General features: G+C 43.7%; 2 protein-coding genes across 13 annotated transcripts; one reads left to right on the top strand and one right to left on the bottom strand.

Moving 5' to 3' along the window:
- Positions 1-1194: 1194 nt before the first annotated feature.
- On the bottom strand, positions 1195-9028 carry LOC129598210 (uncharacterized). 10 transcript variants are annotated; one of them, XM_055495997.1, is made up of 5 exons: positions 7304-7549; positions 7173-7237; positions 6482-6669; positions 6098-6154; positions 1195-2264 (listed from the first exon to the last, which is right to left on the bottom strand). In XM_055495997.1, exons 4-5 carry the CDS (start codon positions 6141-6143, stop codon positions 1357-1359), a joined length of 954 nt encoding a protein of 317 aa, XP_055351972.1. In that variant the 5' UTR covers positions 6144-6154; positions 6482-6669; positions 7173-7237; positions 7304-7549; the 3' UTR covers positions 1195-1356. The 10 variants fall into 10 exon arrangements, with proteins under 10 accessions (XP_055351972.1, XP_055351966.1, XP_055351968.1 ...); XM_055495991.1 differs by lacking the exon at positions 6482-6669 and having other exon boundaries at positions 6098-6202; XM_055495993.1 differs by lacking the exon at positions 6482-6669 and having other exon boundaries at positions 1195-2302.
- A 10174-nt stretch (positions 9029-19202) lies between these two features.
- On the top strand, positions 19203-25867 carry LOC129598187 (uncharacterized). Of its 3 annotated transcripts, none has more exons than XM_055495964.1 (4): positions 19203-19327; positions 19423-19496; positions 20916-21017; positions 24813-25867. In XM_055495964.1, the coding sequence occupies exons 2-4, from the start codon at positions 19469-19471 to the stop codon at positions 25451-25453; spliced, it is 771 nt and encodes a 256-aa protein (XP_055351939.1). In that variant the 5' UTR covers positions 19203-19327; positions 19423-19468; the 3' UTR covers positions 25454-25867. The 3 variants fall into 3 exon arrangements, with proteins under 3 accessions (XP_055351939.1, XP_055351940.1, XP_055351942.1); XM_055495965.1 differs by having other exon boundaries at positions 19220-19345; XM_055495967.1 differs by lacking the exons at positions 19203-19327; positions 19423-19496; positions 20916-21017 and adding an exon at positions 22153-22720.
- Positions 25868-26443: the final 576 nt, after the last annotated feature.

Here is a 26443-nt window from a genome sequence, read left to right as displayed (position 1 = left end):
TGATTTTAGCCGTCCAAAATGCGCAGGTTTGGTGCACGGTGGATACCTGAAAGTTAACGTTATCCAGTTTTCCATGCACTGATCAAGTATGCTATTTCAAACCATGAATCATAGCGAATTTCCATTCATCAAAATGTGAACGCACAAGACCTGAATTAAAAACAACAATAAAGCGCGATGAATGGGATGAATAGAGCATTTTTCAAAACACCCTGTATTATTTTCCCGGATTAGTGTGATTTTTTTCTAAAGCTACAGTACATCCGTTTCGCCACATTGTTTTGTACGCCTCGTAGTGCAAGCGCACCACTCTATCTTGCGCGAGGAATTACTTTCGAATTAATTTTCACCAACTATCAAAGGAGGTTGGGCTGAGCTCACTTCAAAGCGGAGTTGGATCGAGGACGTGACCGTGTTATATGCCTGCTTCCAGGCTTTGTATATTCTACTGGCTTTGGTCAGCAACACCGAAGTAAATGCAGTGATGTTATCGGCTAGCCATGGCCACCCGCATGGCAGATATGTAAAGGTATATCACATAAGATCTCAGACAAAACATCTGATGCTGTCTGTGGCCGGAGCCGAGCTCATTCTTCCCTCTCCAACTTTGTTCTGTCTGATCGATCTCCTTTTGCAAAGGGTAGCATGGGTAGCCGGCTCTGGCACACATTGCTGCCGGTCAGTCAACAAGCCCTCCATTCAGTTGCCGTTTTTCAAAAACTACTGAAGGGCTTTAAAAATCGATAACATCATTGTAAAACTTGCTCTACTTCCAAATCGGCATCAGATGATTTGTTATTTTCCCCTTAAACGACCGTACAAGAAGATCATAAGTAAACCCAGTTAACCTTGGTGCCCATTAACCACAATGTGAATCGTGTCACGTGAAAATTAAAGAAATATTGCGGGTACAGTTTTAGTTACGTTGTACAATGTTTTGGCAGGGGATAAAAGGTGGCAGTGGCACCTGCCACTGGCAACTGCCACCGGCAGTGGCAGTTGCCACTAAGCTTTCTGGCAAGCGATAAAAGGTGGCAGTTGCCAGTGGCAGGTGCCACTGCCACCTTTTATCCCCTGCCCAATGTTTTCCGCGTAAGCGGTCATAATAATGCTTTCAGCTGCTTCCTGGGACCGTAACATTTGCGACACTTACGTTAGTTGGCGATTTGGTAGTTTGTGTGACTGTTTATCAAGCCAGTGTTCCTGATGAGAGAGGCCATTGCGAATTGCCTCGTTTATATGACGAATTACTGTATTGGCTTGTACCTGAGAATTATCTAACAGTCATCCCATAATAATATTAAGAATGCAGAAAGCATGCAAAAAGAGTGTTAGTTAAATAGCATGCTTCAACAGTCAGGCATCGGATGCCGGTAGGACATGCAAGTAGGCCGTCTGCATTAGCCAGACTTCCCGCTGATGATCTGGCTGCACCCAGCACTCCACCCGCGCCGGTGTCGACGCCTGCAGCTGCACAGCGGGAATGACCAGCGTACTGGTGAAATTATCGGGATCGGTATCACTGTTGAAGACGCTGTATTCCGCCAACGTTTCCCCGGGCTTCCGGTTGCGCTGCCACGGGGGCACATGCTTGGGAGAGGGGCGCCGCGGCGGAGGCGTGGCTACCGGCCCCACGAAAGGTTCCAGAGCGTGGTATTGGGGCGCCGCCAGCCACTGCGCGTTATAGCGCCAGATGAAGCCCATTCGACCATGGAATACGTCGGTGGGAACAATCAGGCTGGTGATGCACCGGAAGCGCGCCTCCCCGGAGCGGACGACCGTGAGGTTGTGCATCAGCGGCGCCAAAAAGAGCTCATTGGCGGTGGGCGTGACGTGGAAACGAAAGATATGTAGCGGGCAGTGCTCATACACCGGGTCGGCTTCGCATTCCTGCAGGCAACCCACCAGGCCGCGTGACGCCCAGGTAACGTTGCGCATGGTGAGCGTGGCGGAGGCGGCCGCCCAGTCCACCGTTTGAGTGATATCGCTGGATGCCGTGTAATTGTAACGCAGCCCGTCGCTGTTAAGTGCCGCCAGCATTTTGTGGTTGTGCACCCACATGACGGTTGTATTGTTAGCATTGCTCCTGTTAACGTTGGGAAGTATCCGCAGAGGACTGCAGTGAAAGGTCGCCGCACCGCCCGAACTGGCACGGACCACCGGGTAGCTCTCCACGGTGACGAGAGATCGCAGCGAGGCGGGAAGGGGCAGATGAATTCGTCCGTCGATCGGCTGGCGAGCCGCCTCGCTCATCACCGCGTCCACTAAAGGCAACGCAGCCATCAGTTCATAAGTGAGCAGGCTAAAAAGCATTTGTGGAGTCAGTTCTCCAATTAACTAAGGGCAACAAAATAAGTTTCCTGTTTTTTATTCCCGCTTTAAATGCATTCCACTGAAATTACAGATATTTTTACGCACATTTGTCATGTCCGGAGGACCAAAATGTTGCACAATTCAAAGAAATTACTGTCTTTGTTTGAGGAGGATTGTCAAAAAGGTCACCGACGATTTCTAACTTTACCCGAATGGTTTTCGCCATTTTTTCCTTGTGATTATTCACTTTTCGTGAAGCACAAAATATCGGTAAATTTATATTTCCCCCCTCTAGTAATTAGAATTCTTAAATAAAATAATCTATCATATCGCTTCTTTTCTAATATGCGAACCGTGACTGAATACGGGCGCCAAAAACCGAAAGCCGTGCAGCATAGTGAAACGATGTCTTAAAGCATATCAGATACAGTTGCTTCTACGAAGCTTACGACTGCTCAGGTTGGAAAAGGATGTAAAGGTCACGAATAAGCTATGATAATGATTACCAGTATCGAGAAACACAGGTTCACTGTGCGGCAAGAATCAATATTGCAGGTTTGTTAAAACCTCCCGTAAGAACGAAAGAAGGGCGAAAACGGAAGTCAAAATTAGAAATAGGGTGTGCCAATAATGTGTGTAGTGAAGAATAAGATGCGCTCGCGGCAAACTGCATGGTCAGTACAGATAGAAATACTGTAGTCACAACACGGTAAACATTAAATTTTATCAGGGCACAAAAGACGGCTTCAAATCCAGATAAATCTTCATTTTTATGCAGCACAGGATTAATGCGTGAAGGCCATTTACGGGCACTGCAGTAGGCCATTCGCTGTGGACTCATGCACTGCCGGACACTTAAAGGATTTGGCCCGATACCTAGCACCAAATTTGTACACATCCACGGCAACTTTCGCTGTCGCGCACTCCCAAACACTTTTCTGCACTGCTTTATGATATTTTGTAGCCAAAAGATTTGTAAACATAGGCGAAAAAACCGTTTGTGCGCGCAACATCCGGTTCGGGAGTTATCAGTGAAATAAAATTCCAAAATGTCAAATAAAATTCCAAAGTTTAAACGCGCGGAGGTGTACCAAAAGTCTCATTATGAACCGATTTTCCTCAAATTTTGCACGAAAACGCACTTTACAGTACCATGAAGAACGTTTTGGTGCCGACCTAGCTTTCTACCATTTTTTTCCGATTTTAAAATGAATTTTAAAACTTTTGAAATTCATTTTGAAATTTTATTTCACTGATAACTCTTGAACCGGATGTTGCGCGCACAAACGGTTTTTTCGCCTATGTTTACAAATCCTTTGGCTACAAAATATCATAAAGCAGTGCAAAAACGTATTTGGGAGTGCGCGACAGCGAAAGCTCCGTGAATGTAGCAGAATTTGATACTATGTACCGGGTCGAATCCTCTAAGCAAGTGCAACCCGTGTGGTGGTCCCTACTTTCTGCCACCGCTGTGAAATTGCCGACTTTCAAAAAGCTGCTACTATCTATAATATGTAAAATGTTTTATACCAATTAGCAAACACACAAATCAGAAATTAACGAATTTTGAAAATTTTCAGCGGTGGCAAGGACAATCACACCCGGATTTAAAATTCTTTTCCTCGGTGCGAGGCAGCTGCTAGAATCCACAGCTAATGGCCTCGAAGCCATTAACCCGCAAACCTCTGAGCCGACTACATTCGCTCGCCCTTGAAACGCGTCAGCGGAATTCGGTGGGACGAAAAAATCCTTTAATACGATTCACGATACGCTCTTGCAAAGGTTTTTTGTTAGGTGATGATGCATCACAGGGATTAGATCAGCCAAGGATACAGCAGCTAAGCAAGAAATAGCCGCTGCATCCTAGCAAATCCCGCAAATTTTTAAACGGACATGGCCAAAAGTGAACTAAAATAAGATTGTAAGGGCGGGACGCCCCGCCCTCCTGAGTAGCTATTCGCTGTTTCTGGGGATTTCCACCCCGCACATTGCTGCGCTGTTTTGACGGACCTGCAGCACAGTTGCACTGGCTGCAGGATCCTTCCTCATTAGTCTGGTGTTGCTGCGCCACGGTGCGCATTAGATTCGGCAATAAAGCCTCATCCGGGTTCACGCTGTTCGCTGTCGAGGATACGCGTGGCGCCCATATGGCCCCGCGTTATATGGTAGCAGATCGTGGTTTCGAGCCAGGCTGTGCGCGCTGCCCGCGCGCACGGCTCCTCTGATTATCTGAGCCAATTTAGCCCCTTGGTGTGGAGCTACAAACGCCCCCCGTTCTCGCGGAACGTGATGGATTCCTCTCCCAACTGACGGAGATGGACGCCTCCCCGCGACGGATGCCTCCCAAACTGGACGGAGATGCCGCGGAGCGAGAATTGCCTCCTGCGATGCCGACGGCGAACGCGACCCGGACCAGCGGGAAACCAGGACGGATACACCGCCAACAGCAGCACCAACTCCGATCCCAACGGCACGGATCGACCACCAGCACCACGCCGAAGAATTCCCCCACCAAAACACTGCCCGAACTTCCTGGGACGGCGACCTCCCCCCGGACGGAGCAGTGGATTTCACCGCGGATTTGCGTGCTTTGTTTTTTTTACAGGGGTCACGGGCCACATAGACCCCAAACCCCTGCCCAAATTTCCCCAGAACGTGACCTTTCCTGCTGAAGAAACTACGGAATTCACCCGTTTCCGGGTTGGACCCTGGATTTAGTCGCGACAGAGCGCTGACCCAGACGGCTGACCTCGGACCGAACCGGACCGAACTTACCCGGAACCCAACCTGAGCCGAACCGGATTCGAGCCGACCGGACCGAACTGACCCGGAACCCGAGCCGAACCGGCGGGGGGTGCGGATCCTCCGAATCCTGGGAGATTTCGCTCCGAGGACGTAGCGATGCCTGCAAAAGGGGTGTAAGGGCGGGACGCCCCGCCCTCCTGAGTAGCTATTCGCTGTTTCTGGGGATTTCCACCCCGCACATTGCTGCGCTGTTTTGACGGACCTGCAGCACAGTTGCACTGGCTGCAGGATCCTTCCTCATTAGTCTGGTGTTGCTGCGCCACGGTGCGCATTAGATTCGGCAATAAAGCCTCATCCGGGTTCACGCTGTTCGCTGTCGAGGATACGCGTGGCGCCCATATGGCCCCGCGTTATAAGATCTTTCCATTATGTTAGCAAACAACGAGAAAACTAAAATCCAAGCAACATATTACGTAATTGCTTCTTCTTGCAGTTGGATATTACACCCGCAACGCTGCCCGTAATCAAAGCTCTGCTCGAGTGACTTTCTGGTGTTCTTACAGTAGAAGTATCGTACAGGAAGATAGGCCAAAGATTGCATGCCCTTTGAGCCGCAAGATCGCTATCATTGAGGAGCATAGCCGTTAAGCCATTAAGGTATGTGTATACTTGCTGTACCTTGACAACGTATCGAATGGTTGTCTTTGCTGAGCGAAGCGAACGGAGTAACCCTTAGTAAGTATCAGTGTATCACTGAAGTACCAACTAAGGACCAAAATACAATTCATAACAGAAATATAAGCGAATGAATGATAGAAGGTCTTTTCCTCTGCAAGTATACTTTATAGCTCTAAATAATTAATAATATTACCACTTCCATGTTGTAAGAATACATATATGTCTTAGTTCACAAGAAACGCAGTCTATACAGTACTATGGCCTCGGCATGCCTAAATCTTACAGCTGTGGCCACTTTTTATGGGCCTATCTCAGTACATGGTTGCAGACTTATTTTTATTGATTTTGCCGGCCGACTCACCCTGCAAAAACGTAGGATCGCAACTCTGATGTCCGCATCCAAGCATTCCATTGTGTACTGGACACGCCAGAACATAAGAAAAATTGATCGATATCCAGATTATCGCTACCACGTACAGGTTACCGCGTTAACACTTTTTAACCTTCAAGGAAGGGTCCGCGCAGAAACTCGGACTTGGACTTCCATTTAGATTGCTTAGGTTGTGCTTTGGATTACTTTACTTGGCTTACTTACATTGTTAGCTTAAATTGGTGACTAATTAAATTGTTGGTTTCCCATGGTTTTTAGTTTTCCTAGGATTTTGTAGAATTCTTAGATGTGGTATGAAGTAATTATAAAATAACTTAAAACATCAAAATTTTTTATAACATCAAAATCAGAAACCTTGGATATTTCGAGGGTTCTTATGTTTTCCTGGTTTTCTTAGGTTTCTTCAAACTTGATTTCTTTCAGTTTTTCTTAGGTTTCTTAGGTTTTCTTAGGTTTCTTAGGCTTTCTTAGATTACCCATTGCATAGTGTTTCAGTTATGGTAGCGGTGTGCCTTTTCCTTTCCAACAGCTTCTGACGCAGGCTAAGAAAAAGAAGAAAAATCTAACCCAAAACAGGAAAAAGCCCTAAAAACTAAAAAACCACAAGCAGCCTAATGCCTATAACACTTGCCTAAAAAAAAAATAAAAACTTGAATACGTCAGAAAACTCTAAACTGACCCAAAAAGGGAAAAAACTAAAAAAAACAACAGAAATTAAAAAACTAAAACAGAGAGTAAAAAACCACAAAGAGTCTGCATCACTTACCTACAAAAACCAATAAAACCAGAAAACGCAGAAAACTCAAAACTCACTCAAAAAATGAAAAAACTAAAAAAAACCAAGAAACTAAAAAACTAAAACAGAAACTGAAAAACCACGAGGAGCCTACAACACCTGCCTGCAACAACCATGAAAACCTAAAAAACGTCAGAAAACCCGAGAAGACCTAAGGAATTTAAAAGAAAAACTAAAAAAAACTCCAAATCCAAGTTAAGAAATCCAAATTCTAGATTTCTTTAGTCTCCTACAGTTATTTAACTGTACCGAGTGCAATTGAATATAGGTGCTCCATTGCGATATAATTTTTGCTCTCAAAAGTCTCGGAGAGCCTGCAAGAGAAAATTATTCAGTGCTGGAATTTTTTAGTGCGTGTGAGAATGTTTAATGAGTTTTACCTTTTTTCTACGTTCTGCCTGCTCTTCTCCGCATGCGACTAGCTTGTGGCTTGTAAAGTGGTGTGACTTACTTTTAGCAGTAACCACACTATTATAATACAATGGCGTAACAAAGTGGTTGCAGATTGGGAGCAGCTGTTGACATTCAGCACAGTTGGTACTTGGTACTCTGGCGCAAACGTCGCATGGTAGAATAGTGGAAGCACTTCCACTGTACGAGTACTGTACTTCCACACAATGATACGCATCGCTATGCAACACCACAACAGCTGATAATGTGACAGCATAATACATATGCACAGTTTCAGATTCAAATAGAAACTAAACTACAGTAAATAAAGCCAAAAAGTTCAGCTTTACAAATTTGATCAACCTAGGTTTCTTAGGTTTGCGCTTAAGCCTCTCAGTCTGGGCTATCTGTACTTTCGGAATTTACTTTCGTTGCTGGATGTAACAAACGGAGAGTCTTACGCGCTGTATTGGTCTGCATTGCAGTTAGAGGGCTTCTAGATCCGCTCTTTTTTACCGCAGCCACAAATCAAATTAATTTTCACATTAATCCACCTCGCTTAGCATGACATTCAATTAGAACTTATTTATCTGCATCGAACGCAGCGAGATGCTGCAATAAGCCTTCGTCAACAGGAGAAATATTGTCTGTCGCCACGAAGAGCGTCAGGTCGCGCTTTTCTAATTCCATCAATTGATTTAATTCCCACATGTCAAATTTCTCCATATTACTGTTTTCCAGTGGTATTGGCGCTCGCTCGGTGCATTGGCGTGTTTAACAACCACCGCTAGTATATTTATCTGTGTAACTCGTTACTAAGATAATTATCTGTATGTGGTATCAATTTATTAATCTAAAATGCCTAATCAGCCTAGGCTAGCCCAGAATGACTCGTCTTGCACATGGCTTTCTGCTTATCGCTCAATCAGATCTAGCACTGACAAGCGACAAGTGACAAACCCGCATACTCAGCTGTGTTGAGATTTACGCCAATGTTTGGACTTTGATCTTACAAGAAAGCCCTGGCTTGGCTGTAGCTATCTGGAGCCGTCAAACAGGGTCAAAGGTCACACGTAATAACCTATGCGTGCATGAGTTAAAAATGAAATGCATTCTAAAAGAGGGTTGCACAGCACAGCTTTGATCATGAGAAAATTTGAATGAATTTCGTTGATTCTGCAACAGTAATTCCACTGCGAAGAACGGCAGTTGTCCCATAAAAACAAGAATTCTGGAGACGTTATACTGGCCGTTGTTGGTGCACCGAAATTTCTGCTGCTAAAAATATATTTTTTCGAAGCATTCTTGTGTTAAGATATCAGCAACAGGCTTTCTCCCATGGCTTACAGATGACATCGAAATTACTGGTCACCCACCATCAGTCAGCTAGTAGCTGTGTCGTGCCCAGCGGAAGACTCTCCGTGTCGGTGACGTCGCGATTGGTGATGCGGCAGTCTGGCGCATACGGTGCCGCTTCCTCCCCATCCGCCATCACCTTTCGGATGCGGCGCCGTGTCAGCAGGATGTGCACCTTCTCCGCCGATTTCGGCTGCTGTAAGCCACGCGTTGATCGTGACTTCCTGAATGACCACTGCAAGGTAGATACCTGCCCGGCTATGTTGGGTCTGCCAGTGAACACTGACCACATCCAACGGCACACTATTTGTTATTATTAACGGTTGGTTGATTCCTGTGTAATTATGCCGGTATCTGTATTTGCCGGGATACGATCCACAGGTGAACGTTATAACTGCTTCGAAGTCGAAGTTCCTATGTCATTAACGAAGTTGTTAAAATAATGCTTTAGAATTACGTTTTTCGTTTTTATCTCGCGATTTTTAAATTACGGTGTAGAATGATAAATAAAAACCGATGTACGAGTATCTGCAAGATATATTTACTGCTGTACGAAAGAGTAAGTAAGGAAACCTTGTTTCGATCACTATCAAAAAAATGCGCGCATCTGCGTTCAAATTCATTCAAGCCTAATCAAGCTTGTTGGAAAAGACCAAGACAGTATGTAGTAATAAACTGAACATAAAGTTAACGCGTGAACATTACCTGGCGGGAGTACGTTATACCTGCACAGTGGATAGTCCACGTCTATCCGTACGCTCATAGCGTAAAAGTACGTACAAGCCTGTCCCGTAATGTCTAACGTAAACGCACGGATAGCACGTACTCAGCGCGAATTTGCACTAAAAACGTTGACCACTACTCTCTTCGCTACATTTTTCACAATGATAAATCAGCTCCTCTCAGTATTTTAGGTATGCTACACTTTGTATTAATGTAAAGAAGTTTTATCGTTTGCGCCGATTTTCATTTTGGCACGCATCAGCCACGCCAAATTCATGTGAAGTGGAAATAGTGTGACTTGTCGCGGCGCGCCATATTACGGAGTTTGACGTAACCCATTAATTTGTACATTTTGTCGCTGGGATACTGCGTAAGAAATCAGGGGACAAGCTTGCGCAGCACAACTGCTTTTTGGTAATTTATTTCTTGATAATAACACGAAATATATTGTGTAGAAGCCTGTATTTTTTAAAACAACTGGATTCCGTTGAAGTGCAGTTGACTGCGTCAGGATCAGGACCCGGAAACGGTACGCAACGCCCAGGAGAGTATGCGAAACTTGTGCGAATGGCTGAGTTTGTCCGACCCATCTCAGCATTCCCATCATGCCGACGACATCATCAAGGGCAGTTTTGGGTTGACGGCTTCGTCGGCCGTCAAGACGTTGGCCCTCCACGTGCGGGAGATTAACGGCGGCACAGATCGCATACCGCTCGTGTCTACGAAAACAATTCTGCCACTTCCGGTTGTTTGAGCAGGGAGTTGTATGTTGACGGCGACTGCGTTGGGACACGAATCGTTCAGCCGGACATCGCCGCACTAACGCAGACATCCACATTATGGACGCCGTGAGAGGCCTGCTGTTCGTTAAAGCCCTATAGAAATTACACGCCAAAATACAACCTGAAACGGTCTGCCTCGTCCGTGGAGCGGTCATAGGAGCTGCATAAACAACACGTCGCAGTCGGTAGCCAAAGAAATTCCCTTGAAACGGTTGGATCCGGCATGGGCAGATCTGATGGCAGTGCCAGCGACATTCTCTGTGCGTGCGATCGGTGCGCTTCGGCAGAGTACGTGCCGCCAATTTCCGGTTCGTGATCGTGGCACAGATTGACGAGCGTTAATTGCAGGTGCTGGAACGACACATTGTCGCCGGTCGCCGCGTGGACGCTGCTTATTTGAAGAGCGGCGACCGACTGGCGACGATGCAGGACGAAGTGCTGGTCAAGCAGAGCCGCGACAGCCGCGAGATGCAGCTGGAGTGGAAAGGTCACGTGGCCAAACTGACGACCTTCGACCTGTCGGCCGTCAACGGCGTCGTCCACGTCATCGACCAAGTGCTCTTCGATCGCCAGACCGAAATCACATCCGCAGCGGCGTTTTTGCTAAACTCACACAGCCTCGTTTCTCTGATGTCTCTCACTGCAATACTGATGACCTTTTCCGGACAAACGTGGTGTTGTTGGATCTTTTATTGGTGACGTGCCAATGATCTCACTTGTTTTCTTGTAATCGTAGTTTTCTGAATGCCCGTTTACGGATCTCTACGTTGACGAAATAAAAAAGACTCTATGCATCGATTTCGCCGTTATTGGGCCGATTTCAAACAAACACTAAAATCTTCTCTGGTATTTCCGGTACGAGACGAATCAAGCGAACGAATCAATCGATCGAACGGTGTTTTCATTAATTTAGTAGCTGAGCGACCTTTTCCAGCTGGTTTTTTATCGAAGGGTACTACAATAAAATACAAATCTTTCAGATCTACTCCTGTTGCCCGGTTAGTACACGTTAAATTTTTCCGGTATGTGTTTTGATTTGTATCCGCAGTATCCCATCGCATCTCACCGTACCCCTCATGTGTCTTTCAAATTTACTATTTTTTTATTCACTGCCGTATCCCATGCAACGTATTTCTGCAGTATTTATTAAGCATCCAGAAAGTATTCCACTAGAAAACCAAAGGGACACTCAAATGATACTTGATGGATACATTTCTATTTAAGGATACGTTAGGCCACTCTGGAATACCGCAGTTACTGATAAGCACCAACGCAGTATTCAACAGGATACGGAAAGGACACGTAGAGGATACTATGGGAAACAATAGCTTTAGAATGTGGTGACCATTCCAATATCAATTTGACGTACTGCGAATATTAAAGCGGGCATTCATCTTAACCTGCGTCTCCTACAGTATGTATAACCACAAAATGCGCGTAACCAGGTATTTTTCTGTACTCAAACAGCCAAATTTGGGACAGGCCATAATGTTATTGTTGACCTGCTTCAATATTTTTTAAACCAAGTTAAATTTACTGTAAAGTAACCCAGGTTAAATTTTACTACAAAGATAACGATCAGTTTTTTTCAGTTCCAGTATACAGTACATAGGTATTATAAATCCACTCTAAAGTACATGCCACTATTTCATGAGCTATTTTTGCGGGGAACACTGCCGCACGTTTTCGCGCTTCTGCTGACATACGCTTCCGCCGCCGAACATCAACCCGCTGGGTCCTTATAGCCGAGATAATCGATTTTCCCGGGTGGTTCAGGATCGATATTGGGCGTTTTTGATACTTCGGCATCGACCGTACGTCTGGGCCGGGATGTGCTGCATGTCTGTACAGTACTGTATTTACGGGAGATATCCAGTTCTGTAATTTTACTGACGGCGCTTCAGCTAATCCGCTTGATTCTTCTTACAGCAACAGGCAGAAAAGTTGGACTTTCCACAGTTTCCAGTGTGAGCCAGGATTTGCATTATAGTCCGACCCTGAGCCGGGATATGATGCTTCGCCGTAATGTACTCGGTACTGAATGAAAGTATACTTCTTTAGCGGCGCTTCGGCTGATCCGCTGCTTTCTTGCTATAGCGCACGCCGGAAATCAAACCGGCAGAAAATGTAGATTTTGCAGAAGTGTATTACCGGAACAGCGCATATATCACGAGTATAATCCGACACCAGGCAACATCGCTTTGCGAGTGAAAGCGTGTAATACATTTGCCGATGAAATTCGACATTTCGTTGTCATGTTCTTTGGAAGGAAGGCTGTGTAGGTCTTTCTGGCTGACAGTTTAAGAGAATCTGGAGAGAAAAAACAAATCGGCCAAGTACGCCTTCACGGATCAATATGGCATACACCTGTTGATCGTTTTTGGTTTTCTTAATTATGTCTACTTCAACTCTAGTTCTACGTGATATTGATCCGAAATCGTGGCAAGTTTCTTTTCGTCTTAGAATGTTCGTACTCTGGAATAGGATTGTCTCCATGAATGGGGGACAATCCCATTCCCAAGAACGAAGATTCTGAGATTTTTGAGAAGGAAGATTTAGAAGAGACATCCGGAAGATTCTTGATATTTCTGACTGGAGCTGTTTGCCCTTCTAAAAAAAGCGCTAGCAGTTCATTCTGTTTTTCATCATTTGCCGTGCCGCCTGCCAAACATTTAAGGTCTGTAGCACAACTGCCTTCTACGTTCAAACCCTTGCAGTAATTTTGCTATTAAAATTGTAATATGTCTAAAATGCGACCGCAGTTACGCGTGGCCAGTTTCGGAAATGAGGGTACGCGCAATTAAAAGAATTCAAAGAAATTGGAAATCTATCTATCCACAGAAATTCAAAAAATTGTAATTTCGGATTACCTGTACCTGAACGATGTACCTGAAGGACTCTGTATTAATTTTTACCTGAAGGATTATATTAATGTTTAAATTACACTTCAAAAACTAAAAAGGCTATTAAAATGATTTTCTATTACATTATAAAGAGTTTCGAGTTATTGTGTTTTGTTTATTGCAATATAAATATTTCTATTATTTACTGCAGTTTAAAACGTCACAAGCTGATATGTGTTGTCGTAAGTTCTACAGATATTCTAGTACATAATGCAGTATGCAGATTGTGCGCTGCTCGTAATACTCACTCAGTTACAGATACTTTCAATGAGACGGTTTGCAGCTTATACTAATTATTAATACCATCATATAATTATCAGGAACGAGTTTTTCTAGAATGCTCCAGATCTAGAAAACCACTGTACATAACGTTGACTTACCTGATCCAAGATGTTAGATTTACTGTAGAGATGATCATTATTTTTTCAAGTTCCATGCAGCATGCATATTTGATATGATAAATCCACTCAAAAATACATGGGACTATCCAATGAGCTTTTCGCATATACTGTGAATGTCGGTGATTATGTCTTGTGTGTATCGGCTTACTATGAGGTCTTAAGAAATGTTGGTACCAGTTTGTTCCAGCTTTTGATAATTGCAAAAGTTAGTTATTGTGTTTTTTTTGCCGTATGTGTATCTGGGTGATAACGAGAATTTTACCGATGCTGGCTATAAATTACACGTGCTTCAAATTGTGTGCACAGAGTTCATGTACATGCTACGAGAGAAATACACCCAAAAACATAATGTAAATAAATACGATTACGCCACCGCACATGCAACCCGCTGCGTCCAGAAGTATGTATTGTCGAGATAATCGGCTTTCTCGGCCGGGTGATCAGGATCGATGTTATAGTAACTGCGCATAGGCGCATCAGGGACTTACTTACAAAGATTTCAGCGTGCATTTACATACAAAGTATGCTAAACCGCGCCCGTTTTCACGGTTTCTGTGTAAGTTTGTCCGCGTTAAATCGGACCGCGTGCGCATATGTGCAACGACTCACATGCATACAACCGGATGTACAGTTTATGTACTTTCAGCACAAGTTCTCGTACTATAGTGAGAGCATTGTATTTAACGCAGCGCGTCGACGCGCTGAACGCTACCATACAAAATTAACTTCAAAAATAATAATATTTAAATTAAAATAATAGATGAAGAACTTGAATTCTGGATAGCCAGACTTATGCGGGAATCCGCTTCACTAAAACGGGAAAAGGCAAACAGACTTACGCTACTCAGCTGTAGCAGCAAATTGAGTTTACGGTAATCCGTAATTATATAAATAAGCATTCAATGCTGATTAACCATGAACAGTGTATCTTTACTGTTAGGTCTTAAACTAAGTCGATCTTTGTTCTTACCGGGCAAAACTGTCCAGTAACATTGGTTGTGCCAACAAAAAACAAGCGCAGACCTCAGTAAACATTATTGACAGCTGGATAGCCAGCAAGCAGGGTTCCCTGCGACTACGACGGCATCATTGGATAACTTCATAACAAGAACATTACAAACTACTGTACCACAGAAAGCCCAAATGCGGATTTAGACATCAGTGGGCTTTTCTATGTCGATTTGCACTGCTCTTGTCAGGAATCACAAAGCAAAAGATACTGCCATACTGATAAGTAACGATAGACTTAGAAAGCAGGAACCACACAATATTAGGATTTCAAATCACAGCTGGAAGCAGAACGCAGGTTTCCCTGCCTGGTGAATCACAACATCGCCAATAATGCAGATTAGATTTTTTTAAAAATTAAAAATTTCAGTAATTAAGTGACTGTTGTAGATTTAAAAAACCAACTTCGAAAAAAACAAACCCATTAGTGATTCTACTGTGTTAAGTCCGCACTCCGCAAAGTTAAAGTATGGAGCAACGATCACGTGGTTTCGAATTTTGCTATTGGCGGTGGGCAGCCTCGATCTAACTCAAAATGCTCACGCTCCAATCAAAAGCGCAGAAACGCGAAGTTTGTAAGTAACAGGGCGTCGCTTAGACCCGTTACAAGGTACGCCCATCTGTGTAACGGTTTTCGTTGCCGCCCCGCGACAGACCTCGAGCAAAAATGGACTTACATCCAAGCCCAGCCAATCAGGCGTTTTTCGAGCTTGGATGTAAGTAGGTAAAGGGTAACCTTTGTAGGTAATTCGTGTTGGCGCACGGACTATATTATTTTGTGCTTACATACTTCAGTATCGTGCGTCTACTCTATGGCCGGGATGTATTGTACTCAATGTACTGTATGTCGGTACAGTACGAGGAGGAGCTACCTTGGCCCGATCAAAGGCATGTGGGCGACCATAAACTGATCACCGTTCCATATGTGTGCAGCACGTCTTACCACCCCGCGACGGCAGCTGCAGGAATCAGAACTTGAACGCCATTTGGGCGATGCATTCCAATGAATCAAATTAGCGTTTCTTCACTTTTCTTTGTGTTAATTTTTAAAACTTGTGATGTAATATTGCAAAAATTTGAGAAAAAGGCAACAGTTATTTTTTATTAAAAAACTGCCTCGCTTGAACTAAGTAATCATAACTGCCTGGGTTTTTCGTAAGTAACGCTTAAGGTTTTTGCTTGGGACCGTTTTGTGCTGTGTGCGAGTCATTCCATCTTCCATGATTTTTTGGTTTACTATGAACAGCTCTGTTATTTATTTTAAAATTTTCATTTTTCTCTTCATGTTTTAAAATAAGAAAGTTTCGGAAAAGATTGCAAAAGCAAAGGGTTTTTAAATTTTGGTGCTGAGTATTTTGTGCCGCCTTCGCTGGGTGGCTAGCCGTGTTGTACAGTCACGTGGCCCAGTGTGCACATACACGGGCATGGTGATCGGTTCATGGTCGCGCTTATGCCTTTGATCGGGCCAAGGTAACTCCTCCTCGTACTGCACATACGGGAAACACATTTGTACAGCGCATTTATTGACGGCGCTTTAGCTGATCCGCTGTTTTCTGCCGGTAATGAAAACAGGCAAAAAATGTGGACTCTCCAGGATTTGCATTGTGCGTATTTGTACTCGTACAATACGCCTGAGCCGGGATATACTGCATCGCCGTAATGTTTTCACTACTTTAGGCAGAGCGCACTTGTTGTGGCGGCGCTTCGGCTGATCCGCTGCTTTCTTGCTATAGCGGCTGCAGGAGCAGTCGCCGGACATTAAACCGGCAAAAATGTCAAATAATTACCTTTGCTACTACCTTTTCACTTCCACTTCGCATAGTACTTTAGATTGGCCTTATTAATTATTTTCGACTTGTATTTGACGAAAGAAAATAATTGACTTCTATCTCTCTATCTCTGCTTGTAGTTTATCCCGGGATCCGGTAATTCGCTCTTGATAAAATCAAAAACATCTCAAATTTCATAACTTGCCGGTCTTGTGATGAACGATAACGCCATACCTTGTCTAGAGTAGATGGGATTTGCGCTTGGTAAAAGAGATACTATGTATATGCCGCAGTTGACTGCCAAATATGCAGGTATGAATTTCTCGCTTTTATGGCAGTAAAAATATCTTTCCTTACTGGGACGCCCACCACGGCAGTTCAACTGGGCAAATACTGTAGCTGGACAAGCAATATATTTACCGCTTCTTTTATATCGCCGACGTAAGGAACCGTAAACGGGCATTCACAAAATGACGATCATAAAAAAAACAAGTGTGATCATTGAGACGTCACCGATATATGATTTAACAAGACCACGTTTGTCCCGAAAAGGTCATCGTATTGCAGTGAAAGACATCAGAGAAATGAGACTGAGTGCAACCAATATAATCATAGAAAGAATGCAGAAATCAAGAGCGCCCCATGTGCAATTTATTCTACTGTGTACTATCTTGCTCTTTTCTCAATAATCTTAATAATTAGTATTGAATGATCTTGGAGATTGGAAAGCATATTATGCGCGCATTCTTGGATACTTTTAAAAATCGAACCAAAGTGGACGTACGGAGCGCCTTTAGCAGTGAAAGTATCTACTCTAGCGAACACATAGGTTTTTTTATTTGACATATACCTTTTTTTTCCAAAAATCGGCAAATAAACCAAGGAGCTAATCTGTTTTAAAGGTTCTGGAAAAAAACATTAATGTTTATTGCAGTTAGCAGGTGCCGGTATAATAAAAAAGACATTAACCGACCGTGTGAAAGTGAATGCCGATGTCCCCCATGATTTGGCCAGTGTCCACTGGCAGGCTGACCTTGGCCGGGTAGGTATATACCTATTTGGCGTTGCAGTGGCCGGTGACGAAGCCCCGCTCGACGCAGGGCTTGCAGCAACTGATGTTGGTCGGAGAAGGAGCATGTCTGGCTGGTAAAGGAATTACGGAGGAGGATAGGCGCGTCGCATGCGCCAAACCACCACCACGTATGCACTGCTACGTCACCATCCACGATAGTGATGATACCACCGTATATATAATGCCGGACACTGGGCACACCGTTTTGATGCAGTGTCGCTACTTGAAGGAGCACAGCTAGCTGACTGATGGTGGCGACTTTTAGTCTTGAGTCTCTTGACGTCATCCGTAAGCCATTTTAGATTCAGCAGGTTGTGGCTGATCTTACAGTATAACAGAGGGATGCTTCGAAAGATAGATTTTTGGTGCAGCAAAAATTTTGGTGCGCCAACGGCCAGCATAAATCATCCTGTGTTCTTATGCCAGCAGTTTGTCATGGGACAACTGTCGCTCTGCGTGCTGTAAAAAATAAACAAAATTCATAAGAAAGTGCAATCAGTGCTCATTTGTATGACCGAATAAAAAGTTAATAAGAAAGAGTCACGAAAGAAAATGCGTGTTTTAAAAGAGGGTTGCAAAATACAGCTTTAATGGTCTGTGGATATGAATTATTCAAATCCTCTCAAACCCACCGACCATTAAAGCTGTACTTTGCAGCCCTTTTTCAAAACATGCATTCTTTCTTGACTCATGCACAGCTAATTCATGTGACCTTTGACCCATGTTCGACCGGTCCAGATAGCTAATGTGAATTGTGAAGCCTCGTACTTCTTTTCACATCGAACACACTCATAAAATGCGAACACAGCCGGGCATGTGCGTTAGTCACTTGCCTGTACCAGTTCTGAATTCTGAGTGTGCGATAAGCAGTACACCATGTGCAGCACGAGTCATTCTGGACGATAGCAGAAACTGATAGACGAAAACCTTTTACACTGATAGCATCACATTATGCAGATACGTATCTTAGTAAGAAGCGATACTAGTATAATAAGGTGGACTGGTAGAGTCATAAGCCATGCTAAGCGAAGCAGACCAGTGGGAAATTCGATTTGGGGCTCCATAATGAAACTGAATTAGATCGGTCCATAATGAAACTTCTGACACACCGGAATGCATTTAAACTTTTTGGAATATTGTTACCCTCATAACTCCGCAACCGGATGTTGCGCGCGCAAACGGATTTCACACTTAAGTACACCAATCTTGTGGCTAAAAAATACCACTAGGCAATGCAAGAAGTGTTTGGGAGTGCGCGGCAGCGAAGGTTCCCGTAGATATACACGAATTTGGCGCTATGTACCGGGCCAAGTCTCTCAATCTTTATTCGATACATCCAGTAACGAAAGCAAATTCCAGATGTACAGTACAGTTGATACTTTACTTGGCTGGAATTGACTGCTGACTTATATAGTATTTGGCAGGCACTTTGTAAAGCGGTACGGAAACCAGCCATGTCAGCCATTTACCATGAATGTTAATGTGAATCGTCAACAGGCTCACTCAGCCTTATACAGTGTACTTATTTATATTACTAGTTTAATTAACTACTGTACGTACTGAGTGAATACTTAATGAGTGCCTACTGAGTACTTGCATTACATGTCCGCGTACATTAATTTGAAACGATAAAAAGCTGCTGCGCTCCGGTCTCCCAATATTCCATCAAGTTTTCCTTTTACTTGATAGGGTTGATTAAATTTCTACGAAACTTTGAAGGTTTAGCTGATCTATTTTCTATTGCATTTAATAATTTGCGTAGCTAGAATGATGCCACATAATCATTAGCGATGTTGCATAGCGATGCGCAACTCTGTCTGGAAGCAATATTCTGTAAAGTCTGCGCCAGAGTGCCAAATACCAGCTGTGTTTTGCCAATAGCTGCTGCAAATGTGTCACCACTTTGCTACGTCACCGTATCATTATAAACTATTTTACTGTTAAAGTTTGTCACAGCGTCTCAAACAAATTAGCTATTGGCCGCATGAGGACAAGACTAGGTAGAGCGCAGCGAAAAGGTTAAACTCTTTAAGCATTCACATTTCACACGCACTAGAAACTTTTTGCGTTAAATTTTTTAATTTTTTTTCTTTAGGTTATTCGATTGATCTTTGGAGAGCGAAACTCTCTAAAGAGCGCAAATGGAGCAACTGTATCCATTTGCACTCGGTAAGGTTAACTAACTGCACGGGTGGCAGGTGAGACACAGCAGCCGCTGCATTATGCATTCCCTGCTGTTTGACGAGCCTGGAGCCTTGCTTGGGCACGCGGCGAAGTTCAAGCTGGATTTGATTCTGATTCCTAAAATATGATGTGGATTTCTTTGAATTTGGATTACTCCACTTGGACTTGGATCACTTAAGGGAAGTGGCCCGGTACATGGTACCAAATTCGTGTACATGCCCGAAATCTTTCACTTTCGCGTCACTCCCAAACCCTTTTTCTCTTGTTTTATGTCAATCTGTAGTCAAATGATTTATATACACAGGCCTGAAAACCGTTTGCGCGCGCAATATCCGGTTCGCGAGTTATGGCTGTTAGAAAATTCCAAAAAGTTTAAATGCAATCAGGTGTACCAAAAGTCTCATTATGGACCGATCTCTTTCAGATTTTGCATGTAAATGCACATAACCACGAAGAACGTTTTTACACCGATCCACTGTTCTAGCATGTTTTTCAAATTTTAAAATGAATTTCAGAAATTTTGAAATTTATTTTAAAATTTGAAAAAAATCGTGGAAGTCTGGATCGGTGTAAAAACGATCCTCATGGCCATGCGCATTTACAGGCAAAATTTGAAGGAGATCGGTCCATAATGAGACTTTTGGTACACCTGAAAGCATTTAAACTTTTGGGAATTTCTTACAGCCATAACTCCCGAACCGGATGTTGCGCGCACAAACGGTTTTCACACCAGTGTATAGAAATCATCTGGCTACAGAATGCCATAAAACGAAACAAAAATGTGTTTGGGAGTGCGCGAGAATGAAAGTTTCCGTGGATGTACACGAATTTGGTACCATGTACCGGGCCACTTCCCTTAACATGGATTTGTGAACTAAGTTTCTTGGTTTAGTTAGTTTTAGTTTTCCTTAGGTTTTCGTAGGCTTTCTTATGTTTTCCAAGATAATGCAGGCATGCTTTCATTGGCTTCATGGGTTTTTTTTAGTTCCAAAGCTTTTTCCTTTTTCGGGTTTCCAAGTTCTTCTTCGTTCCCTCAGGTTGCGTTAAAGACCGTTCCTAAGCTGATTATAGCGTAAAATAGTAGAAAGGATAAAAGGAAGAAACTTTTTCAACCAATTCCCCAACCGAGTCACTAAGAAACCCTATGAGAAAATGTGAAAAAAACGAAACAAATCGAATTTAAAAAAACCTTAGAAACCCAAGGAAAAATTAAAAACTTAAGAATGCTGAGAAAACCTGAGAAACCTAAAAAATCATGAGAAACTAAGAGGCTTAGGTAACACGTCCATGTTGAGAAATCCGAAGCACAACCTGAGTAATCTAAATCCAAGTCCAGTCTGAACTTCTGCGCTAGCCACTTGCTTGAAGGCCTAAAAGTGTTAACGCTTAACCTGCACTTGGTAGCGATAATCTGGATATCGACCAGTTGTTCTTATATTTTGGCCTGCCCAGTATACAATGAAAATGGATGTGGACATCAGAACTGCGATCCCAAATTTTTGCACTGTGAGTCGGTACCGCATCCATGTACTTACTGAATATGTACTTACTGAGATTCAGTAAGTTCCAAAACTTGGTCGTAGCTGTACGATTTAGCCATGCCGAAGCAAAAGTAAAATGCGTTTCTTGTGAACCCGTTCGTTTTCTTACATTATGTTCGTGATACAAAATTAATTTTATTGTGACCAGCCGCACAGCCCCATGCGAGCTATATTAAGATACAGCCTGGCGGCCCTGGCGTAAACAAGATCATTAGCCACAAAGAGAACTGAGAGAATATCAGTTAGTTCTATATTTGGGCATAAGTTGATAAGACCTGAATTGACAGATTTCCAGTCTTCTCTGTATCTCTTGTAATGTCGTTTTAATGTTGTTATTGAGTGATCTAAGTTTCTAGAAGTTTCTTAATGTGGATGTTTACCCGAATTTGGCTATATAAGCGCCAAGCTTGCAGAAGCTAGAGGGTTTACTCTGGTTTAGTCCACTGGAAGTCATCTAGCAGTCACTGGAACTGTGTTTCGTAAATAAAGTCTCAAAATCCACATCGGGATTTCTACGTTAGACTTAGCTACGTACAGTGCCTGGGGCAGCACATAACGCTAGTGGAGTTTATAACGTAACAGATACAAAATTAATTTTATTTTAGTATAAGTGTGAGTATATTTGCCGTATTCGGCAATATCCAACTAGAAAAAACACAAGCCTGCAACTAGTATAAAGTATAAAGTAGTAAAAATGACTCGAAATGTAATTGCGTATAACACGAGAATCAGTAGTACTGAAAGTAGAGTAATTTAGGCACGGCATATCAGAAACTTAGAACCTTGGAACCTTATATCTGAAACTTAGAACTAAGGCAACATCTGTCGTTCATTCGCTTCGCTCGGCAAAGACCATTATACGACGCCGTTGTCAAGGTGCAGTAAGTATGCATACACCTTTACGGCTCTGCTTCTGAATGATAGCGCATCTATCAAGGGTTTATCAGATCTTGCGGCTCAAAGAGCACTTCACCATAAGAGCACAGCAACCAAAGTCCAACGGTTCCATTGACAAACCAACCACACGGTCAAAGCGTGCCACTGCATCTATGGTCTGTGCACATTTAAGGCCTTGCTATGCCTCCTGCCATGCAAGGACGCCGAAAATAAATTCAGGACTTTACTGATACTGTTTCCTTGGCGCAAAGAAACCGAACGTGACCAGGAACAACCCCGAGCCATCACAGTGAAGGAAAACGCTCAGTCGTTCTTAATTGGGCGCTGATTAACTGCGCGAGGCCAGGAGGCCTAAGAGTTACTTGATTCAAGTTGATTACTTTGATTATTTAATTATGATCAAGATTATTGTTTTGTTTTGTTTGTCTCTGTTTTACACCTGCTCATGTTGATGTTGATAACTCCATAACTGTAGCCGATGTCTATCAGCTACAACGAATTACTCTGTAAATATATTTTCCAATTTTCCCTTAATTCCATTTGAATTAGTGAACAACTGGCACATTTTTTTGCTGGATGAGCCATTATATAAACTATCCAGCGAAAAAACAATCAAAACCTTCAGTGATTAAAGGATATACTGTACTACAACCGAGTGGCTTACACGGACCATTTCCATGGTCATTTTTTGTTTATCATTTCCACACCGATTGTGTTTTGGTCGATATCTTTAAAATGTCCACTTACAAACTGGATATATGGTGACGTACTGTAAGTGATCTTGACGTAATGGCAGAACACTTTGAAAAGCTCAGAGATTTAAGAAAACGTTTCTTGCACAAGACCATCATTTGCCTTTTACGAGCCTTTCGCTATTATGAATGCAAGATCTTTGCTACTGTAACGCATTAAATTGGAGAAAGCTCTGCGCACCACCAGGTTCTGCGCATCACTGTTCGCACCACGTTTTGTCTCGGGCCACCATTTTTGCGACACCGCTATGCACATGTATATAAAACATATAAAAACGTATCTAAAACATGTACATCTGCATAAAACTACAGGCAGTTTCAGACACCATCTTACAATCCTAGTTTCGAAGAAATACAGTGTACAATGGTCAGTTTTATATATCTGTACGACTAATATAAGCTATACTGGTATTATTGTGTGCCTACACGAAGTAGTGTTTTACTTGAATTACTGTGCCCTTTACACTTTAGCGTGTGCGCATGAGCTGCCGAAAAAACTTTGGGAGAGTTGGTATATAACATTATTCGAAGCTAAGCTAGTAAAACCAAAAAATTCGCTAACTATAACGGAAGCGGAGGCGGAACAGGCGGTTCTGCGAGTGGTACAAAAAAGAACCACGCCGCGAGGCGAAAGAGCTGTCTTTTTTCCGCCCATAATAACAATTACCTAGAGTAATTTTTTTTCAAAACAGCGCTGTCCACAGCTTCTCGTTGGCATGCACCCTGACCTAGGTGTGGTGTCGGAGATGAGAGTGGTTTTTGTAAAAAAATTAGAAAATATTGGAAAGTGGTGTGCGGAGCTTGGTGGTGGTGAAAGGCGGTGTGCGGAGTCTTTCCCTAAAGAATTTAGGCCAAATGTCGTACATAGTAGACGCGAGCCAAAGAAAAACTTTAAGATACACCACCAACAGGAAATCGTTCGTGTCTTCTATTATCGAAAATGCTTCACTTTTTTTTTAAGCTGATAAATGTTGTCTGCACGGTTGGCGGTGTTGTGGCTATTTGTTCTGACCAGCTTGCCAAGCTGAAGCTGACCAAGCTATTTCTAATCGTAACTTGCTTGCTTGGAAGCTGCTTGGACCTTGCTTGGAAGCTGACCAAGGTATTGCTAATCCTAACTTTAGTTTTCGTCCTTCCATTGTTCGTATATACGGGAGGCTCTAATAAATTAGATCTACGATCTGGCCGCACAGCCAACGGATGTTTCTCGCTTCCGGTAATCGTATGCAAAGCTGATCCGTGACCTCGCATCCTTTTCCAACCTGAACAGTGGCAAACGTTTTCGAAGCGCTTAATAATCGCATTCCAGCTGGCATGCTTCTGGGGCATCATTTTACTATGGCGCTAAGCTTCAGGTTTTTTGCACCTATAGCCAGTAACAGTTCGTGTTTTTTTTAATAACATATGAATAGGTTATTTTATTGTTTTGATGATTCATATTACGAGAGGGTGGAAATCTAAACTTGACATCATTTTGCGCATCTCGAAAAGCAAACAGGCATAAAGAAAAAAAATGATAACAACCATCCAAGTAGACCACGAGAATGAACACTAGAAATTTTCAGTGACATTTTTGACAATTCTTCTCAATTACTGTTAGTATCATAGTAGTAACTGCTATGAACAACTAAGAAGGTTAAATCAGGTAGAAACAAAATGTTTTATAATTTAAAATAACTACTGAGTGGTTATTTTAAATAAAAAAAAAATTGGTTACATCCTGCAGGACGTGCATATGTGCAGGAATATGGGCAATTTCAACGGAATGTGTTTATAGCGGTAGATAAAAAAGATGAAACAATACCTTTAATAAGTTTCATGGTACGACTACAAACTAAGCACTAGAACAAAACAGCATTTACAAAAGAAACACTTTCTCTATGCTATCCTGATCGGGGATCGAACCCATTACACAAATCGCGTTTGCCCGGTGTATTTGCATAGATAAAAAAATGCTGTTTAAAAAACTCTTTCGCCCGCTTTTGGCCAAGGAAATTCATAAATAATATGAAACTTAGTTATGATGCCTTAGTTACGGTAAACGTAAAACTGACCCCATAAATGCTCATAGCAAGCTTTTTCTTACGAAACACTGGTTGCATTGCCTGTAGTGGACGCGGTGATGAGCGAGGCGGCTCGCCAGCCGATCGACGGAAGGATCCATCTGCCAATTCCCGCCGCGCTGCGATCTCAGGTCACCCTGGAGAGCCTGCCGGTGGTGAGGGCCAGTTCCGGCGGTGCGGCGACCTTCCACTACCGGCCCCTGCGGATCCTCCCCAACGCAAACGGGAGCAACGCCAACGAGACAACCGTCATGTGGGTGCACAACCACAAAATGTTGGCGGCACTCAGCAGCGACGGACTGCGCTACAATTACACGGCCTCCGCCGATATCCAGCAAAGCGTCGACTGGACGGCCGCCTCCGCCACGCTGACCATCCGCAACGTCAGCTGGGCATCACGCGGCCTGGTGGCCTGCCTGCAGGAATGCGAAGCCGACCCCGTGTATAAATTCTGTCCACTGCAGTACTTCCGCTTCCACGTCACGCCTACCGCCAGCGAACTCTTCCTGGCGCCACTCATGCACAACGTCACGGTCGTCCGCTTCGGGGAGGCGCGCTTCCGGTGCGCCACCAGCTTGACATTTCCAACCGATACGTTCACGTTCAGATGGGCTTCATCTGGCGCTTCAACGAGCAGTGGCTGGAGGCGCCCGAATTCCACGCGCTGCACCCCTTCGTTGGACCGGTGACCACGCCTCCACCGCGACGTCCCGCAGCCAAACATGTCCCACCGTGGCGCCGGGACAGGATGCCCGGAGACACACTGGCGGAATTCAGCGTGTTGTATAATAACGCCGCTGGCGACAATTTCACCAGCACGCTGGTAATTCCCAATATCCAGTTGGAGGCGTTAGTTCCGGCGCGGGTGGAGTGCTGGGTGCAGCCGGATCACCAGAGGGAAGTCTGGCTGAGGCAGACGGCCTACCTCCATGTCCTATAGGCACCGGATGCTTGGCGCTGAAGGCTGCCTTCTGCCCATTTCTGGATGATTGATAAGTGTTCCTACTTATGATTTATGAAATTTTTTTAGTTTTCTGCCTAAGAACCTTTTCGTGTGGTTCAAATCATTTGAACCACACGAAAAGGTTCTACTGTGTTCTCTACTCTCCTCTGTTCTCTGTACCCAAATTTAGCTATGTAATATCTGAAAATAGCATAAGTAATAATTCCGTAGATTGCTTTTCGTGAAAACGGAATAAAGCCGATTTCTGCACATTGAACAGCACAGGGTTCCGTCTGACAAGCCGTCGCGGCAGCGCGGTGTGCCGCTGCCGACCGGCCAACTGCGTCTTTGCCAAGACCGGCAGGGACGCTGTAATCTGTAATGAGATACAGGAATTTCTCTGGCTATAGCGTCACTGCACCGCTGTTTTATCCGCACTATGTCATTCAAACCTACAACTAATTTATTAATCGGCACTTTAATATGGACTTACGTGCCGGTGCACCACGGCACGTACTGTTTAGGGCCTACTTTGCATTACTTGCTATTTCAACTGTCGCATCACGGCGCTGGGTCGCGTCAGTACTGCTGTTTATTTACCAGCTGTTTTCGCCGTTAATTGTACACCGCAACGAACACCGGCACTTTCCCGTTGTTTGTCGCAACCACAACACTATCCCGGCGCTTACCGTTCCTCTCTCGCGTACGATTACTAATTTCCTTGACCGTCTGCGAC

Source organism: Paramacrobiotus metropolitanus, unplaced genomic scaffold, assembly GCF_019649055.1.
Source record: "Paramacrobiotus metropolitanus isolate TYO unplaced genomic scaffold, Prichtersi_v1.0 Parri_scaffold0000117, whole genome shotgun sequence".
NCBI classification, from domain to species: Eukaryota; Metazoa; Tardigrada; class Eutardigrada; order Parachela; family Macrobiotidae; genus Paramacrobiotus; species Paramacrobiotus metropolitanus.
This window is presented reverse-complemented; position numbering and strand designations above follow the sequence as displayed.

Excerpts from the sequence above, each read along its gene's own strand:
- LOC129598187 (XM_055495964.1), top strand. The coding sequence starts at position 19,469 with ATGGAGCAACTGTATCCATTTGCACTCG. Across the intron at positions 19,497-20,915 it reads ACTGTATCCATTTGCACTCG|CGATAATCTGGATATCGACC; the intron begins GTAAGGTTAACT and ends TGCACTTGGTAG. Across the intron at positions 21,018-24,812 it reads CGATCCCAAATTTTTGCACT|TGGACGCGGTGATGAGCGAG; the intron begins GTGAGTCGGTAC and ends CATTGCCTGTAG.
- LOC129598210 (XM_055495990.1), bottom strand. The coding sequence starts at position 5,390 with ATGCGCACCGTGGCGCAGCAACACCAGACTAATGAGGAAGGATCCTGC. Across the intron at positions 2,303-5,088 it reads CGGCTCAGGTTGGGTTCCGG|CCTGCTCACTTATGAACTGA; the intron begins GTAAGTTCGGTC and ends AATGCTTTTTAG.